Genomic DNA, 20,459 nt, shown 5'->3' on the forward strand with positions numbered 1-20,459 from the left:
TTTTCTTCCTTCCTTGTCCCTCTCTCTTGTAAATCTCTGTCACTGAAGGCCTATCCTGCTCCTCTTCATTCTTCTCTCTCTTTACTTAGTCAATTATATAACTGATGAGCAGTATTTGTTATAGACGAGCAAATGAGAAGGGCAGTCTACATTTTTTTAATTGCCTTTTGTGTCGCCATTTTTATGGCTCGGAGTCCTCGATAAGCAATCCACTCACTCACCCCCAGTACAGTAACAGAGAGGAGAATTTCAGGGGCCTCTTAGTGGACATGAAATAGGCTAGGTGAAGAAGTTGAAGACTGAGAAAGGCTATTTGTTCTTCCTCGCAATAAAGGTGTATTTGTTTACTGACATCTTTTATAATGGTATGCTTATGAGAGTAGAGGTGGCCTGTTTTAGAAGTTTCATATTGTTTTAGAATTCATGTGTTAGTTCTGTGATAGGCGAGGTGAACACTGCAGCCATTTACCATGATGGCCTCACAGGTGGATTGCAGCAGCTTTGTGGCCCTGGATCTGAATGAAGCAGGCCTTTGACTTCTCTCCCCTACCTTTAGTTTTCCTCATCCCTCTGGCACTCTTTTCTCTCCCTCTTAGCATTATCTTCATCACTATTTTCCAAAGAATTCCCTCCACCCCACTCTCCACCTTTTTCTAAGCCTTTTCCTTCCAAAACCAACTCTTTTTTAGTGGTCTACAGGCCTTGCTGTCTTCTAAGTAGTATTGAAAAGAAGGTTTGGGTTTACAAATGCACCATAGACTAAATTGATAAAGAAGCACAAAACTACACAGGTGGTTCAGATGTTGAGTGGGGGAAGGCTTGAATCAATTGATATTTAGTGTGTTCATATTCACATTTCACTAATGTTACCGGTGAAACGTTCTGGCCTAACTAGGATGGCCCAGCTCTTTCCCCTCTTCTTGTCCAGGTTTCGTCACTCACTATTGAAGTTGATTGGTGTACACGGCAAGCCTAGTGCAATATGACCCTCATCTCGGTAGCTTTCTGTAGAGCACAATTCATGATTTAATATAAAAATATTATTCGTAGTAGGGACTAATATCCAGGAAGGCAAGAGTCACTAATTTTGAGTGACTATGGTATACTTAGTATACCTTAGTACAGTATACTTTACTATATACTAAAGAGAACTTTAGTATACTAAAGAAAACCACCAACAAAATCATGTGTCTCTGAGTCATTATTCCTTATTTAGATGGGATTGCAAACATTTTTTTTAAGATATTGGATTTAAAGTTCTCTATGACACATAACTCTTTCTGCAGAGTGTGGCAGTTTTAAACATTGGTTATCCTCTTTGCCTTTTTTTATTTTTACATGCTAGTTAACCCTGGGCCAATGATTAAACCTGGTTAGTCATCTGTTGAGATCTGAAGGAACATTGAGCTCAATTCTTCTGTCTTTTCTGGAACTGGGTTCTGTTTCAGAGTATCAGCATGAAAGAAAACCATAGAAGGCAAACCAGCTAAACCTCCTAAGCATGCTTGGCCTTAAACAACAAAGGTGTGGTTTTGTTTTTTATTGTTTTGCTATGGAAGGGAGCAGATTTTTTACTTTTGTAAAATCTAAAGTATTCAGCCCTGTCACGATCCACTTATTTTTCATTTTGTCAAGTCTCTTATTACATGGTTCTTTAAATGCCTTACATCTCCTTCAATCCTGGATAAAGAAATACTGCCATATTTTGCAGTGATTGAATTCCTCAACTCTGGCCAGTTTAAATAAAAAGAAACTAAATTAGAGTTCAACTGTGAGGTATTTTTTCATGTTCTATTTAAGACTATGACTTCATCCTGACTGTACCTATATCGTAGAGATTGCATTCTGGATTCAGACTCTGCCTTTTCCATTTACTACCATTCTGTGCCTGTTGCCTCAACAGTTAAGCTGGAGAAACTAAAAGTATGGATCTCATAAGCTTGAGGTGAAGATTAATGAGTTAATACATGTAGGACACTTAAAACAGTGCCTAGCAGACTATAAGCCTTCAGTAAGTGTTCAGAACATGGCCACTGTTCTGAATTAGATGATAGCCTTTTCAGCCCAGGAATGCCAGATGAAATGGCTGATTTATATACAACAGGCGTTCTTAGGGAAAATGCAGAGCTTACCTGGGGTCACACACACTCATGTCAGCCATTGGCATTTTGGCATTTATACACCTAAGAGCTGAAATAGGTTTCAGCCCCCAAAGTTTGACATGCATGTTTTAATTCACCCCCCCTCCCCAACTCTCCACGTTTCTTCCGGCCCCACCTGATTTCTGGAAATGTCATCAGGTGAGGGACAGCCTCTTTCCCTTTGCAAATGACCTCTTACCCAGCTTAATTAATAGCTTAACTTTTGGCTAGTGGTAACACATAGCAATTAAATCTGGTTTACTAGATGTAATGTCTACTGTGGGCAAAACGACCCGATAACACTTTGTATAACTGTCAGCAGTCCTTGCTTAGGGTGTGTTCCAAAACCTGGAGCCTTACCTTCATCTCCCTTTCTGTCAGGCCAGTAGAGCCTCAAAGCAAACCATCCAGAGGAGATGTATTATTTGCCTTTGCTTCTAGTCAACTGAAAATAATTTAGTTTATCTTTAGTGTGTTTGCTTATTTTTTTTCCCTTAGGTGTATTTCCCTTCTATTGTTATGACTAACCAAAACTGATGCAAATTTCTAAATATTCTAAAAATGATTTCTTCCTCTACGCTGTCACTACATCACTAAACTAACCTTGGTCCGTGGGCTTTGAGGCAACTGCATTTTTCTTCACTTTTAAAACTTTGTTTTCAGAACAAACTAAATCCACCAGACATATATTGGATGTGACTTTATTTAATACAAATAAAAATTTCAGATCACCCAAGTTGGGTTTTTTTAACCTATTCACTTGGTGGTCTGAACCATTTAAATCCAATTTATTTGGTCTAAGTAAGGGACATGCGTTGTAGAAACAGGCTTTATGGTATTCTGGACTCTGTTTTCCTTTTTCTGATGTTTTTTCGAATCACTTTGGAACTTAGCAATTCCCTGTTCCCTTTAGATATGCTGTTGCTTTTTGTGGAGATGAACTTCATCTCCTGCCACCCTACCAGGGAAGTGCTTTCCTGGAGCCGTGCCTTCCCAAAGCCACCCATTTATGTCTTTCTGCAGGTGGCCCCAGCAGAGATTGTACCACTGCTACAATGCTAATGCTCCTTAGCATTCCTTTCAGAAGTCCCTTAGGGATGCACTCTCTCACTGCATCACATAGCCTTTCAATTCAGTGGTTGGGTGAAAGTCAACTGAGCCACTTTCCTAACTAGGACGCAGATTTGTGACAAGGTAGGGAAGAGTCATCCTGAACAAGAAGCAGTTACTTACCTGGTCTTTGTCCAAACGGAAATGCTATTGAACCAGAGACTCTGACTGGACTGCCTCTGTTCCCCTTCTACTCCATGTCTCTTCCTTCTCTTTTTCTACGCTCAAATGTGTAGGAAAATGTTCATCCTGATGAACTTGCCCATGTGATCTACCATTTCCTAAATGGTCAGGAAGAAAGCGCAAACCTTGAACCTGGCCATCTCTAGCATGAATTGCCATTATCTCTCCTAATGCTCCAGCTGCTGCAGTTTCTCCTGGCCCTTCAGATCCAGCTGCCGTTGTTCCCTCTGGCTCTTCAGTTCCAGCTGCTGGCACTTCCTCAGGTATTGGTGCTCTGGCCCTTGCTCACTTCCCGGCCTTCCAACTCAGACACATTGGGGGAAATTGACTGCTGCTGCTGGATCTGGATCTGGCACTTCTTTTGATTGTTCTCAGAAATTATCTCCACGAGGGGCTTAGTCCTCCAGCTTGGGGTCTTCTCTTTGGCTTTTGGTCTCTTATTCTGCAAATGTAATTCTGCCATCTTAGCTTCTTTAATGAGTTGTCTAATTGTTTTTGTTCTTAATTCAGTTAATTTTGAGCATTTGTGAATTGCTTAGTAGTATACCGACCACTGACATTTTTCTCTTTGGCAGTTTTACTAATTCATTCCATGTGTTCTAATTACTTTAAACTCTTGGGTTATAAAAACAAAGTAAAAATTATGCCAGCCTTCTGTGATCATGGAATAATGGAAGGAGAGGGACTTTTGAGATCATCTAGTCCAAACTGCCTTATTTTATATTCTGGAAACCCAGGCCACGAAGGGTAACACGACTTGCTTGGGTCACATAGCTTGTTGGTGGCAAAGCCAGAAGATGTAGATTTCACCTCCAGTGTTTTGACTCTTTTTGGTGAAGGGTTCATTCTTCAAATACCACTGTGGCTACTTGGAAGCTTTCAAGTGAGGAGTGTAGTGCCCAATTACTTAAGTAGTCCTTGTCAAGGAGCAGTAGAATCACAGAGCCCCTGGGACTCAGAGAGCCACTTGACCATCAGTTTGTCTTTAGTTTTGTTTTTAAATTAATGATTGGAACAAATTCAGTATCCTAAAGAACATGCCCTAAAAAAGAGGTTCTCAAGCTTTAGTATAACACTGAATAACACAGGTAGAAAGACTCAGGCCTTCCTTGCCTGGACTTGCAACCAGAATCCTACAATGTAGGGATCGGGATGTGTGATTTCAAAGTTTTCCGGTTGGTTCTGGTGTGCTTTCTGGATCAGAACCACTGATGTTGAGTCTTAAACCACTGCAGTGTTTCTTAAAGGGGAGGGGCATCTATTTAAAAGGTATATTTCTGGGCCCCCTCCCCAGACCTACTATCCAAGAATTTCTGGGAGTGGGGTTTATCTTTAAGCTCCCTAGTGATTTTTATGTCCATTTAAATATCGAAAAATGCTGATCTGGAAGGTTTTGAGTCAGTAAACAAAAAGCCTACAGCAGTGGTTTTCATGTCCCTTGGTAAGAAGTAGATTTTACCTCATGATTCAACAAGCCAGCATAACTAAAACAAAGTTTCACAGGTCAATATTTATCCTACAGAGTTCAGTGAATGCTGACATTTTCCATCCTAATGCATCTTATTTCATTTTTGTAAAGTAGGTAATGGAAACTATTAATACACTGATTTTTAAACCCCTAGCCCACTGTAGTTTCAAACACTTGAGGATTGAGATGTGCTGTTAATTCTACCTGTCATAGGTTTAAAACTTTTCTCTCGACCTCCTCTACTTTTCCCAACTCCTCTGGTGAAGCTTTTAACACCTGCTAGGGTTGCTTGCCTATGAGGAAGGTCCACCTTTGTCACAGTCGCACAACACTGCCACTGTGTACAAAGCAGATTTCCCTTGTTCCCTGGACATGGGAGACCTTGCCAACTCCACAGTGCTGCTGCTAATGGCTGTATCGACCACGGGGCAAGTAATAGAAAACTCAACCCCAAGTAAGTGAAGTTATAAGGGGAAAAAAAGGAATTCTACAAGTAGCTTAGTTCAGGTGCTGTTTGATTCTCAGGTCAGACAGGATCGCCTGGATCCCCTGCAAATCTGTCTCTTCTGGGTTGGCTCCAGATGTGGCCGATTCAGCTCTCTATTCAAGAGGGCAGCAGGCCCAGCTACACACTCCCAAGCTGAGCTGAGAACAGGGACTCTTGCAGACTGAGCACAGATCTCAGTTGGGCTGATTTGACCACATCAGAGCACATCAGAGGCTGAGTTGCTCCTCTCCTGAGCCGCTCACTGGGGACACGATACCGGACCTTGGGGGTAGGGTTGAATCTCAGGCCGAGGATGAGGGAGAGTTGACTTCCTAAAGAGAATGAAAGATACAGCTCCCAGCAGCAAGAGGAATGGATGCTGGGCAGCAAATGCAGATGTCATTGCTAGGCTATGTATTTCCATGGTCTTCCTCTTTGTGTCCTGTTTCCTTGGTTATGATGAGCCTTGTTTTCTTAAAGTTTTCCCCACCTTTGGAAAGCAGTATAGTGTCCTGAAGCCCCTGATTTAATTCTTATGCAAAGTAGCCACTGTCAAAATCAAGCACAGGCAAGCCCTCAAGGGAAATGATGCTTTAAGTAATTAAAAAGAATTGGTTAAAATTCAGGACAGGAAATAACCGGTTTTTAAATGAAGAGAAAGGAATAGTATAGGTAAGGATGAGCCAAACTAGACAGTAGCTGCCAGCCCTCACACGTGTAGTGGGCAAGCATGCATAATCTTCCTGGTGCCCTTTAAATAAACTGTGTTTTTAGGAGGCATCTGAGCACAGTCAGTGCCTAAAAATATCGAGTGACCACTCACAGATTAAAAGTCATAAAAGTTAAGTACAAACCTGAAATCTGACAAATAAAGCTCAGCTGATCCTATTGTTTACCTTTTGCAATTGCTCTATATACTACTTAATGCATTCTCTTTCTCAAGCCTTCTGTCGTAAAGCAGAACAGAACTTTCTCCTAGGAGGATCAGAAAGTGGATGATAGTTATTTAGTGAAAACAACATTGATCTGTTAAAATGGAGAGTTTTTTACAATCTAGCATGGAGAAAGATTGGTGACCTTTAAATAATTCTTGTAGCGATTCTGGATTCTAGCCTACTTTGAAAGAGTTTAATGTAAATAAGCATTTTGTACATAAGCGACTGAATCTTATTTTTTTCCCCCTCTATAATAGTATCAGGTTCTCTACTTTGTCACAAACTGCTACCAAGTTTTTCTAAGGTACATGCTTTATACATGGTACAGTGATCCTGGGCTGTGCATTTTGCCCTGGCAACTAGCCTGCCTAGCATTTAGATTTTCTCTGCACTCATCTATGCATAGAAAATCCATATCCAAAACAATTTTTTCATTTTCTTCTATAAAAAAGGATACAAAATCAGCACCCTAAGGTATGTATTGTTCTCCTAACTTGACCTATAATTTTGCATAAAAGCTTCAAATTCTCCCTCATAAATTTATCCTCTCTTCTAACAATATGCCCATTCATTTCTAATTTTCTAATTTCTGTCTTTTGAAAGCCATAGCATTTTAATTGCTTATGGAAACTAATCAGTCTCCTATCCTTGACAGTGATTTCATTAAGATCTGATTTTTTTAAATGAAGTTTTTCATATATATATTATTGTATTTTGGTCTATAGTGTGGCTTGACCTAAGAACCCAGTCTACCGTTGAGAGTCTTAGTAAAAGAATTCCAGGAAATAATAACTTTGTCAAGGTAAGAGATCTCTTCAAAAGTATACTATAAAAATGCTTGTTTAACAAAAAAAGTTTGGAGATTTCACCAGGCCTTACATCTTATTGCACAATAGTTATTTGATACAATTGATAGACTATTTCTCCACAGATAATTACCTTTCTATCTTCCTTGCCCTGTGGTGGATTGGAGGAATAATATTCCAAGGTAAATAGGCTGGAGGGGATAATAAGGTGTCCCAGTGGCTTAAACCATACTCCTCACGGAGTGCTTCCTATAATTCAACCGTGCTTTCCAAATCCTTCTCTCTCTTTTTTTTTTTTTTTTTTACTGTCCATCAAAGAAAGTTCTGCGTGCTTTTGAGTTTTTAGGCATCTGGATTCAGGGAGAGAAACTAGAAGACACTCCAGCCTTTACTTCAACTCCTCTTCCACTTTCTTCATATGAAGAAGCCAATAAAAAATGCCTAATTTTCAGTCCTTATATAGATCTCTCTTCAGATAAATGAAGGGAGAGAAAATTTTTGAAACAGGCGAGGTACTTTTCTTAGCAAGGTCAAGGCCAATTTCTCCTACTGTCCAAAAGGAAATTCCATCTTTTTTTCTTTCTTTTTTTTTGGTTTATTCCCTTTATATTTGTCAGTGGGACTCGTAAATGGCAGCTTCTTGTGGTTCTTGGTTCTGAAGCTAGTGCTCAAATCCCATTAATTGCAGCAGTCTAACAAACCATCCCCTACACTTACCCACCCAAATAACCTCAGTCTTGTCCTGAGTATACCCTCACCCATTTCCTATTCTGTTCTCTTGGTCAACCTGCCCAGCCTTCACGCCTACCTCCAGCTGCACTTTGCTTCAAGGGGTGCATGTTTTTCTCTCCAAAGCCATTTTAGGCAACTTTTACACCTTCTGCTTAAATCATGAAAATGAGATGTTTATATGCTACCTCACTATTTGGTTTGTGGGATGACCCTTGGTCCTTCAAATCAAAGAAGCATATTCCCATATATTATTTCCTTTTATTATTTTTGAGCATTGATCTTTTTTTTCTAGGAAAGCTAGAAAACTGTGAGTTAAGATTCTTAACTTACAAGGTTGCATTAAAGTGTTATATCCTTTGGTTTGAGCTTTTTTTACTAAACATATCCATGGGAGATGAGAAGGAAAAGGGATCACTCTCTGTAGTTGGGTGATAAATGAGAATAGGGATCAAGAAGGGGAAGATAGTTGCATTATTTTGATGTATGTATTTTCTTAACCACTTTCACCAGCCCTTACATAGTGTTTAATATACTAAGAAAAATGAATTGGACCTGATCCATTCTCAAGGAAGATTGATAAGCCCATGTTTCGTTTTTACCCTTTAACCTTTATTCAGTTCACCCTCCCTTTGTTCAATCTATTTGCTGAATTTAGGCAACTACTTTCTTTTATATATATATATACTATTTTTTTTTAGTTCATTGAGGTAACGCTGGTTTGTAACATCATGTAAGTTTCATGTATACAACATTATATTTTGACTGGCAACTACTTTCTTAAATAGAACAACTTTGTGTTGCTTTAATCTGGCGTGTCTTTGAGCTCTACTTTATTCTCCACCAATTTTATGTTATTTGAATATGTGTGTTGAATATGTATTTATTAGATTTTTTACACACATAAATATATTGTTAAGGCTTATATGTTTTAAAACAATCTTCTGGTTGTGGTCATTAGTTTATGAATTGATGTACTCTCTGATTTTCAATAGTTTAAATATCACTTTCATGGAATATAAAATAAAAAGCAGAGTTTTGGGCTAGCTTCTGTATATAATCCTAACTCATCACAAAAGTTAACATCTATGTTTCAACTATCTAGATTTCAGGGCATGTGTCATTTAATTTTCTCTTAACCTTGGTACGTGGATGCTCTTTGAACTGCAAACATACCACTCTGATCTTTGTTCATGAACATGCTTTCCTGTGCCATGAGATAGGAAAAGTATTTTTATCCATAATACTGTAGGATTGCCTTTAGGGCCATTGAATATTTTGTGATTTGTTGAGTTTTTTGATTTGGTGTTTTATTTTAAGCTGTTATGAATTTAATTTCCTGGCTGAATTTCATAACTGTTTTTAGTCCAAGACAGGCCTTCCACTTAGCACTTATTTCAGTGCAGTGAAACTTCGTTGGCTCCTTGACAATGTGAGAAAAGTTCAAAAGGCAGTTGAAGAAGATAGAGCTCTTTTTGGGACCGTTGATTCATGGCTTATTTGGGTATGTTTAAATATCATGTGTGTGTGGAGAAAATTTTTTAAATGCCTATCTTTTTTCTACAAAGAGTTTCAAACTTTTTAGTTGGCAGCATCATTAAGAAAAGCCATTCAAGAAACAGCAGAACAGTTCAGCCTCCATTTGAGAGGCATTTTTGCCTGCTGCTTCTTGATTTTTTCTTGCCTTATTTCAGCAAAAATGGAGGATGATTACCAAAACCACATCTCGTGTCTATTACCTTTAGAATAACTAATTTAGGTAATTAGCAATTAGTAAATTTAAGTAGCCTTTATCTGCTGCCTATCATACAGTCCCTTGCTATGTGCAGGGGCGTGGTTCTAGGACCCGCCGTGGATAGTTGGCTGTCTGTATCTGCGGATCATGTAGTACTGTATTATTTATTTTTAAAATCCACGTATAAGTGCACCTGCACAATTCAAATCTGTGTTGCTCAAGGGTCAACTGTACTTCTTTTCCACTAGCCATTTCTTAGAAGAAATGTATTTATTTCTTCTATTTTCTACTATTTAACATGATAAAACACCTAGGCTACGTTTGAACATTTGCTTTCAACATCACACAGCTGACTTTTACTTAAGTCACAATATGAAAAATCATAGTGGAAATTTCTAATATATAATCTTTTTGCCTAAGCTGAACGTGGATGAGTAGAAACAAACATTTCCCAGATATCTATATATCTTAAAAGTACATGTTCGTTCTCTCTCCTCTCTCTCTCTCTCTCTTTCTCTGTTATTTTTATTAAGGGCATTTTCAAATACACCCAAAAAGCGGAGGGAATAGTGTCATGAACCTCTAGAACAATGAGTCAGCTACAATAATCAGCTGTGGCCAAACTCGTTTCGACTGTGCTCACTCTTTCTCCCCATGGATAATTTTAAAGCAAATGCCAGACATATAATTTCATTTGTAAACACTTCTCTAAGTATGTGATTATCTTTTCCAACACTCAGGGGAGCTTCAAGGGAACGCTGCCCCTATTCTCACTTGCCAGATCCACAGAGCAGATCTTTCAAAGCCCCTATCAGGAAGTGGCGCCTTCTCCATCCCTCCCTGTGCTTGGCCAGGGCACGCTGTGCGTTGTGCTCATGGCCGGCAGTTTTCGTATGTGTCGGTCACAGTCGAAATAATTCTGACAATAATTCTCACAATTGCCTGGAGCCAGACTAAGACAAGATGTGGAACTGTGGGCTGCAGGAGACTTGAGGGAGCACATTTGGCTGCACCCCCTGCATGTTGCCGTTTCTCCACTTTTGTTCCTTTCTTACTTCTCATTGCTTCTACATAAAAGGAAGCAGCAGTCCTTGCAGTTCAGGTACAAGGGTATTAACATTAGAGAGTTTAAAACTCTGCTTTCAGGATATGTGCTTGGGTCACTGCAGGCACAGCCCAATGAGAATTGTTATTCCAGAACATGGACGCACGCACACACACACACACACACACACGCACGCACGCACGCAACAAGAACAGCAACAGCAACACAGGGTTCAGTAAGATCCTAAGAGGCAGGCATTTCAATGTATTTTACTTTGCCAAATTTAATAAGACTCTGCATCTTCCAAAGATAAGAGGATGAAAACAAAAACTGAATTTTTTCTTTAACCATCAATTAGCTAGAACTGCTGTCCAGTATGGTAGCCACTTTGCCACATATGGCTATTGAGCACTTGAAATGTGGCGGGTCTGAATTGAGATGTGCATGAGTGTAAAATATACACTGTATTTCAAAGAGTTAGTACAAAAAGTAGAAGGTAAAACGTCTCAGTAATAATTTTTTATATTGAAAGGATATTTTGGATATATTGGATTAAATAAAATATATAGTATTATTAATTTCACCTGCTTCTTTATATTTTTTAAATGTAGGTACTAGAAAATATTCAAGTACATATGTGGCTCAGTGTGGTTCAATTACATTATATTTCTGTTGGACACTGCTGAAAATTAAAAAATTAAGTAATTGAAATGTTCCATTCTCCTGCCTTATGTGCTCTGCAACTGATTATGGCTCTTGACAAAGTGTAAATTAAATTGCAAATAAGTACAGATTTAACATGTCCTTTTCATTCTTTCCAGAGCTTGACAGGAGGAGCCAGTGGAGGTGTCCATTGTACAGATGTAACAAATGCAAGCAGGACGATGCTTTTCAACATCCATTCTTTGGAATGGGATAAAGAGCTCTGCGAGTGAGTTGTGTTTTGCCCTAAGAATAGTTTTCCAAGTGTGTTGCCTATTTATAACCTAAATCTTACTATTTTCAGATGTCAGTGGAGCACCAAACTTTAACTGTTGATATTTCAACTACAATATACAAGTGTATGTTGTATATTCTTTTAAAACAGACTGTTATTGCATATATAATAAATAGGCCAAATTAAGTAATTGTCTTGATTATTTTTCAGGGAAAATTAGGTTCCTCTATAAGAGTACTTTGGTTTTTGTGTGCTTTTTATTTTGTATTGATTTGTTTGTATAAAGTTAGAGTGTTAAATACCCAAGCATACTGCTGGCTTATTTATTTGTTACTATTTAATTGTACACTCAAATACATTCATTTTTAATTGTTGGTTACATGCCTTTAAATTCATATAAATGTTTCTAGATGTTTATTTAAAATAGTTTTATATACCCAATCTTATTGTTTTTTAGATTTTTTGAAATTCCAATGAAAATTCTTCCAAATGTCCGGAGTTCTTCTGAGATCTACGGCCTAATGGTAAAAAAAAATAATAATAATAATAATAATAATTTTTATCTTAAAAAAGGCTTTACTATTCAGAATTCAAAAGTCAATTGTGTTACGTTTTATATTTTGAGACCTGTACATTTTGTGAATGTTGGCAGTATGTAAAATAAGAATTTAGTATTGTTTAAATAGTTCTATAACTTAAAATTCTTGAGTCCTTCTTACCAGTTTATACTTTATATAAACTTTATATAAAACTGTATATAAAAACTTTATCTATTATAAACTTTATTGGCTTTTCTTTGAGTATTTTAAAGTATTAATGAGATAATCTAACTACAGAGGATGGTAAGGGAATGTTTGAGCCAGTTTATTCTTTTAATCCAAATAACTGTTTAGTAGTTGTGATGCCTGCTTTTTATTTATGGGAAGGTCTCTTCACATTTTAGTGGTGTTCTTTTTCCTGTTGAATCTCCTTTAATGGCCAAACCATGTCTCATATTAGATTCTTTGTCAGCCTGAGCAAAACTTTAGCAAAGAAACTGAAAGCAAAGAGTCTGTTCTGATTTGTGATTGCTGATTAAACTGGTTTTCATCATGGACATTTTTACTGTTGCTTTCATTGAAACCCACAGAAAAAGTAGTCTAAGCAAAAAGTGCACTTAGCATCACTGAGTATCTCTGATTGCACATCAGGGATGAAAACCTCTAGGAGCATTTGAACTGGTGTTTAAGCTCAAAAAACTAGAATTTATGGTAAAGATTAAGAAAAGTCTTAGATTAATTGCCAAAAAATAATGTTTTGACATTTCATGAAAAACATTAGAAACTCTACTTATAGACTTAATAATAATAATAATAGAGTAGAACACTAAGTGTTCTGGATAAACCTTAAGCAAGAATTCTTAAATGTTTCATTTATAATAAAGCCCTTTAAGGCAAAATGGAATTTTTTAAGGGAAGCATAGTTGTTGCTTATCTACAATTTAAAAGTGCTTTGATAATTTCGTAGCTACCTATAAATTGACTTGAGTCAGAGAAAAAAAAAACTATTCTTGAGAAACAGTTTCAGAGGATGGTTAAAAAAACATTTAACTGGCCTAGCTTTCTCTTGCATTTAAAATATTATGCTTGTGTCCCCCTCTCTCCCCTTGCTGACTATAGAAAATCTCTCATAGTCTGGTGAGTAGGTTGCCCACCAATTATGCTACCCATTCATTTGGAAAAGATACAGTGCATTTCCATTTAGTTTTAGATAAGCAGAAGTCCATTTACTAAGCAGATTAATCTAGAACCTTCCATGACCCTCCAAATTATTATAAGCTCTAGTCAAGCTTTAGGTATTTTTAAAATGTAATCTTATTTATTTTTAAGTCTTCCATAAGGCTAAGGAAGACTAAGGTAGTTTTCTGGAATGAGAAATTCTGATGGTCCCTATTACAAAGTACAGTTGTGATGTGCTTTGGGCTTTAGCGCAATAGGGAAATTAGGTGTAGTTTTTAGATGTCCTAAACATCTATCTTAAATGATATCTTGCCCAACCTTTCAGACCAGTTAGTTGGAAATGCACTGTCACTTTTTCTGCATGCTTCACCAGAGGATATTCCCAGGAATCCTCCAGAGACCCCCCTCCCTGTGAAGAAAAAAGAGCGCTTTCCGTGCCTGACTGCACATAGTAGATTCTGCTGGTAGTTTGATAATAACTTCAATAGTATAAGCAAAGACTTCTTTCAATATTTAAATACATTAAGATGTCTAGTCTGTAGGTTTCCTGATTCACTTTCAGCCCTTCACTTATTATCCAGGTTCAGATTTTCTAAGAATATATACAGTAAATAAAAGACAGGTCTTGGATTAACCCAAAAGCATGAAAGAAATAAAATTTTATCCACTAGCTAGAGGGTATTTTTTATTTTGTAAAGGGTTTCCACACACATGCTATTATTTCCTTATCATAGCCATGTGAGGTGGCTTCTGTTCTTACCCTCACTGTCACAGGTAGGGAACCCGGAGCTCCCAGAGGCCAGGAGATGGGCTTACAAATGGCAGACTGAGGGGTAGGGCAAAAGCTTTAGTTTGGTGCTCTTCCTAATACATCACAGGTACTTCAGGGATCATATTCCTTTCCCCTAATTCCTTAATATCAGTACGAATTGCTTTGTATTAGTGTAAGTTGTTTGTGGTTTTTTTTCACAATTAAGTTTGGTAAAGTCCACAGACAGTCACTTAAATCTCATTTTTTTCCCTAGAATGCTGGCCATACTTGATCAAAGTCAAAACCACTATTCATGGCATAAATTAACTCTTGCTTATCAAAACTTGAAGAACGATGTTGGCTATGAACAAATAATACCCAATACCTGAACCCTCTCTTGTTTCTTACTTATCTTCAGAGCAGTTTGGGTAGGAAGAACAGTTGGTAAAATACAGCCTTCCAAAGCAAACATGTTCCATGCTGGTTTAATAGCTATTTATATGTTCATTTTAAAGGATGTGTTAGTCTTTTCTTAGTAACAACAATAATAGCAAAGAGCTAATGGCCTTTGGCATGCGTATAAGCCCAGGCCCATTTTGTAGATAAATAAATTGAGGCATAGAGAAGTTTCAGCGGCCTGCTCAGTGACTAACTAACTAACCAGGAGTAGAACCCACGTCTCCTGACTCTCAGTCCAGTGTTTCACGTCCGTGTCTCTTCTTGTCATTCCAGGAATATTTCTAGTATCTCTCTCTCTGAACCACTCATGTAGTTGAAACACTTGCTTTGTCTTGTCTGCCCACATGCTCTGGAATGTTGCTATTCGTGTTCATTCCTGTTGCAGTTATGTTAGTAGAGCCAAATGTGTGATTATTCATAATCCTTTTTTAAAATTTTATTAGAAAGCTGGGGCCTTGGAAGGTGTACCAATATCTGGGGTAAGTTTCATCACCAAACATCTCCCTGCTACCCGCCCCCTTCCATGTTATGGCTTTCCTTAATCAATCTTCCTCCTTCCTTAACTATGGAAAATAAGTAAGAGCAGCAGAATTGGCTAATTCTTGTTTCACTGTGACACAGTGTAGGCTATTGAGATATTTTTTTGAATAAATTAATTCTAACTCTCCCTTCCTGTACCTGTTTGGAGTGTTAACACATGGGAAAATGGCCAAATGGAGGCAATGCAAAGAACATAAGACAATTCATTCCTTCATAAATAAAGAGGGGAAAATAAATCTTATGGCTCTCCTAGAAAGTAAATGAACAATATCGTCTTAGTCAGTGTTCTTTATTGTCATGTATACTTTCAGTGTTTGGGGGACCAATCTGCCGCATTGGTGGGACAAATGTGCTTCCAGGATGGACAAGCCAAAAACACGTGAGTTTTAAGAAACAGACCTGAAAACCAGTGGTGTTTTGTTTGTTTTTCCCTTTGGTGTTTTGAATGAGGAAATGCTTTTGAAGTTCATCCAGGCTGAAAATTAATAGCTTAAGAGTTCCAGTACAGATATATATACTTTTCGCCATTTGTTTTTCTTCATCTCCTTCACATAGAATTCACTATGCCATATGTAAACAAACTGATGAGGCTTGTGAAAACCGTAATTTATAAAATTCAGTACCTTTTCCATCCAGAAACTAAATGTTGGTTTAAAGTATTCTTGCCTCAGGACTTCCCTGGCGGTCCAGCGGTTAAGACTCCGAGCTTCCACTTCCAACTTTCAACATGGTGTTCCTGCCCTAGACTTTCTCACTAATTATAAAGTCATATTTTTGTGGGATTTTCAATGTTATTTCCCTGGCACTGTGCTTTCTCCCCGTCATCTGGAGTTTCTCCTTCGACAAGAAGCAGAAGGAATGACGGAAGCAGAGATTTGGTGCATTTTTCTCCTAATCTCATCTTCTTGCTACTCATACATGCAGTCCGTGACAAGCCCCATATTTAAGAATGATAAGATTACTCCCACTTTAAGATGAGAAAGATTCTCAGAGAGGTTAAGCTAGTAAGTGAGCGCAGCAGTCTTTGCACCCAGATCCAGCTGATTCAGTTTAGCCGGGGTGCTTTACCTCTGTACTGTACTGTACTGTCCTCCGTGTGGAAGCGTTCCATAGGCCTGGCAGGAGACTATCTACGTTTAAGTGTTTTTCTCTCGAGGATTTTCTAATTCTCTCATTAATGTTAACTTCAGTGGTTACGTTCTTCTTTTGTCAATAATAGAATGTCTTTACGCTTTAGATTAAGTGTTCTTGTACTCTGGTAGGGTCATGCAAAAGTGTGACATTATTTGTGTGAGAGTTTTTTTGGGAGGGAAGATGGGAAAATTCTTTGCAGGTCATGGTATCCTGAGGTTACCATCAAGGAGTGTTTGAGTCAGCGTGCATCTGGAAACATATTCTTTGAATTCTGGGTCCCATGTAGCTGAGTCAGGAGTCAGAGAAACGATAGAAATGAGAGAAAAGTAAGCTGTCCCCTCCGCCCCCTTCTTTCGTCCTCTGCCAGACACCCTAATGCTAGTAAATCAGATGCTATCTCTCTTTGTCAAGTACCTAACACTACAGAGCACATGGGAGGCGCCCAATAAAGTTGCCAGATTTTCCCTCTCTTTATACTCCCCTCCCCCTTAAGCATTATCAGCCAAGTCCCGAAGTGATGAATTTAAGTTAGGGAGGGCTTGCTGAGTACCTCTGCAGCCATTGCAGGTTGGCAGAGGGGAATAATAGCAAATTGTAAGATCTTTGGGCTCATGTTTCTCTCCCTGAGGGGAAAGGACACAAATATACAGTTCATCATATTATAAATCAGAACTTATGTGCCGTAACAAACTTGGAAGTACTGCTGTTGGGTTTCAAAGGGAGGGGAGAAAAATCACAAAAGATTGTTAGTAATGAGATGTTTTGAAGACTGAACAATATTGGTGAACGCATGGAACACTGAACCAAGATGCAAACAGGGAAATGGAAGACTTCATTTAGAGAATGTGGAGAACATTTGGGTAGGGAAGTGGTTGTGGGAAAATAAGGCTAGGGTGGCTGTGTGAAACCCTAAACTTGAGACTGAGGATTTTTTTCGTGAAGGCAGTGGGACACTTCTGAAGGTTTGTGGGCTGGTGTTCAGAGATGACTGGAGCTGTTCATTAATGATATGGCAGTCCTGGGTTAAAGTGGGGAGAGACTAGAGGCAAAGAGGACACGGAGGAGGCCACCATGGCATCTCAGTAACAAGGACAAGGGCTAAGAAGGATGAGGGCTGAGGGAGGCGTGGGTGGATGTCCATGGCGCTACAGAGGGACAAGAGACAGGAAGCGGGTATGGAGTCTAGTCCCCTGGGCCCAGTGGTTAGATTCAGCCAAAGTAGGGAATGGGTCCAAGTAGAAGAATTTCTGTTTGGGACACGTTGGCAGTACTGGTAGACTGTACATTACACACATACGGTAATGGGGAATGAATTCAGCATAAAAGTAAGGGATTTTGAATTACCCATATTTAGAGGTGATTTTTGAAGCAGTAAGAATAGATAAAATTACCAAGAAAAAGTATATAGGTAGAGGAGATATTTAGAAGAAGGAAGAGATGAAGGGATGTAGAATTCAGACAAATAGAATGTAGTTAGTCATTAAAGTGGAGATCCAGTGTAGAGCTGTTTAAGAGAGGGGCTTGGTCAGCAGTGCAAAATAGTACAAATAGGTCATGGAGGCTGAGAATGAGAACAGACCATTGTACATAGAAATCAGGTCTTCAGTGGTGACCTCTAAGAATGAAGTTTTAGTAGAATGCTCAAGATGGAAGCCAGGTTGCAAGTGGTCAAAAGAGATATGGGTAGGTAGAGAATAGAGACAGCAAGACAGAACGTGCTTTGCAAAAAGGCAACTATTCAGGAACGGGAAGTGAAGTACGTAGTTCGTGAGGTAAACAGGATCATGCCAAGTTTGGGGAATTTTGTTTGTGTTTTTAAGTTAAGTTTGTGTTTTAAGTGCCTCCTCCCCCCAGAGGCCCTAAGTGTCATAGAGGAGTCCTTCTGCCTCTTTCACAGCTTCGGCCAGGGCCACTCACGCTCCCGCTGTGTGCCATCTTTGTTTGGCCCACTTCTCCGTGGAGGATAGCAAACAGCCTTTACCTTTCCAGAGCTTAGAAAAGTCAGACGTCTTTCTGGGATGTTTGAGGAAGGATTGGTAGACCATGTAAATGCTGAAAACCCCATATATGTTTGATGACTGGGAAGAAAAAAATAATAAAATTTAAGAGGAAAATAATTGCCTGTACACTGTTTTGAAAGCTGTGGCCTAAATGTAGCAAGGAGGTCTCTTCATATGTTGATAATGCTCATTAATTACTTACCAAGTATATACAAACTTAAGAATTCACTTTTATTAAGTACCTTGAGCCTCTGCGTCAATTTCATACTTTAAGACTTGTACACTACCATTCAGTATACAGAGTGTTTATATGGGGACTAAATCAGTACAGATTTCTCCTTTAAATAGTGTGGAACAGAAAGTTAACTTCCATTTTTACGAATATTTATTAAAGGAGATTGACTTAAAATATATAGCTTTTTCAGCGTCACAGAAGTAAAAAGGTGTAGCGATTTATGTGTTCGAATTCGTAAATATATTCTTACCCGTACCTAGTGTTATTTGACTGGTGTCTTTGAAAACTTAGATATTCATGAATCCCATGCAGGCCGACAATCAAGCAGAAGAGATAGGCGGTCTTGGGCTGATTCTTATTCACAACAGTGGTGCCTGGAAAAATGTTTATCAGAAAAAATTGCCCTGGCTTTCTATTTGCTCCACAGGACAAACACAGCTGAGGGGGTCTGTTGGCTTAGCACCGACTGGTAGCAGCATCTGCTGAGGTCCCGCTGCCCACCCCTAGGCTGAGCGCTCCCCCTCCTCCCACCTACCCTAATGAACGTCGCAGGGCACAGCAGCAAGGCCCGTGGGGAGGGAATCCCAAACAGGGCAGGACAGCTGTGGAGAGCCAAGGATGATAGTCACAGCCAACTCATTTGAAAACCGTTGCCATGTGACCCTTACTGATATCACTTTGGGCTGCTTATCTGCCTGGCACAAGTCAAAACCACTCACTCATGCCCAAGCACCAGATTTGTTGCAGAGTCGGAAGCTTTTGCTGATAAGGCTGTCACAAAATAAATTCAGTTCTTCCACGGCAGCTGTGTTACGTGCTGGCTATGACTCTCCCACCAGTGTTGGTAGAACGCCCTGTCCTGCGCAGAGAATGGGGAAAGTAGACCAGCAATAGCTTTTCCCTCTGGGCCCCTCCTTTTCCCAAAGTCCACCTACACTTTCCTATACCCTGGACCTACCCCCTCTCCATGCCAGGAAGTTTATGACTGTGCTAATGATGGAGCTAGGCTGGCCCGCCCCATTGCTGAATGCCTGTTAGTCATGATGCTTCACCCCATGGGGATTAGTAGCAATGTAAGTGTGACAGAATTTAGGATTTATTGTAACTCAGTGCTATTTTATAAACATGGCCCTGGGCTGTGACTAAGTGCCAAATACTATACTTGCATTTTTCCATTAGGATTGCACTAAGTACATTTTCTTCTAGACTGTTCTTTAAAACATTATTCCAAAGAGTCTGTGATGTTTGTTAGCTTTTAGAACTTTTCTAAAACTTTAATATAAATTACTTTTATTGTTCTAAGTTAAATGTTAGTTTTGTATTATTAATGTTTCATCATTTACTTTTAATAAAATTGTCCTACTGTTCATTCTTCCCCCAACTATAGGTATGGAACAGGCTGTTTCTTACTGTGTAATACAGGCCGTAAGGTTGGTTTTTTTCAAATTAAAAGATTAGTGAAAGTCTTCTTTAACTTCATATAAATAATACTTGAGCATAATTTGCTATTAAGTTACTTTTGAGTCAGGAGCTTTTATTTAATTTTTATCAGGGTTTAATTTAGAGCTCAGTAAAAAATGATGAAAATCACTACATTTGAATGGTTCTTGTAAGAACCATTTTAGGTTCTTTGAATTTTATATGTGTGTTTTTAATTGTGTTAGTGGGATATCTACACTAGGACCTTGTCAGATTCTTAATGCAGATCTAATTTGGAACGAGGGATAAACTTTTGTACTGTTTAAGTGTACTGTTCTTAATACCGGTAATTTTGACTTTTAAGATCTATTTTCTAAATTGTTATATTTATTGAATTATGTTGTAACTAGATCATTTTTGCTTTAAAAATATTCTAATGCTATCTCTTTGTTTTCCTGACTAATGAAATCTTTTTCTCTTTCCTATAGTGTGTATTTTCTGAACATGGCCTTCTGACCACAGTGGCTTACAAACTCGGCAGAGACAAACCAGTGTATTATGCGTTAGAAGTAAGTACATTTCATTCAGTATAGATAATGTGACAAACGTTCAAAGCTAATGAAAACC

The 20,459-nt window shown here is 38.6% G+C and overlaps 1 protein-coding gene across 5 annotated transcripts in view; it reads left to right on the forward strand.

Annotated features, from left to right (window-relative positions):
• The window catches only part of GK (glycerol kinase), a 66,377-nt gene that overhangs the window by 24,723 nt on the left and 21,195 nt on the right, over window positions 1-20,459 (forward strand). For 2 of the 5 annotated variants that reach the window (XM_061179288.1, XM_061179292.1), the window contains 10 exons: window positions 3,614-3,697; window positions 7,050-7,126; window positions 9,226-9,363; window positions 11,461-11,570; window positions 12,034-12,100; window positions 13,235-13,252; window positions 14,948-14,983; window positions 15,356-15,423; window positions 19,801-19,843; window positions 20,321-20,401. In XM_061179288.1, coding sequence (XP_061035271.1) covers window positions 3,614-3,697; window positions 7,050-7,126; window positions 9,226-9,363; window positions 11,461-11,570; window positions 12,034-12,100; window positions 13,235-13,252; window positions 14,948-14,983; window positions 15,356-15,423; window positions 19,801-19,843; window positions 20,321-20,401 — 722 coding nt within the window. The remainder of the gene's footprint in view (window positions 1-3,613; window positions 3,698-7,049; window positions 7,127-9,225; window positions 9,364-11,460; window positions 11,571-12,033; window positions 12,101-13,234; window positions 13,253-14,947; window positions 14,984-15,355; window positions 15,424-19,800; window positions 19,844-20,320; window positions 20,402-20,459) is intronic. The other 3 variants (XM_061179289.1, XM_061179290.1, XM_061179291.1) reach the window with 3 other exon arrangements.

Source organism: Eubalaena glacialis, chromosome X (genome assembly GCF_028564815.1).
Source record: "Eubalaena glacialis isolate mEubGla1 chromosome X, mEubGla1.1.hap2.+ XY, whole genome shotgun sequence".
Lineage (NCBI taxonomy): Eukaryota > Metazoa > Chordata > Mammalia > Artiodactyla > Balaenidae > Eubalaena > Eubalaena glacialis.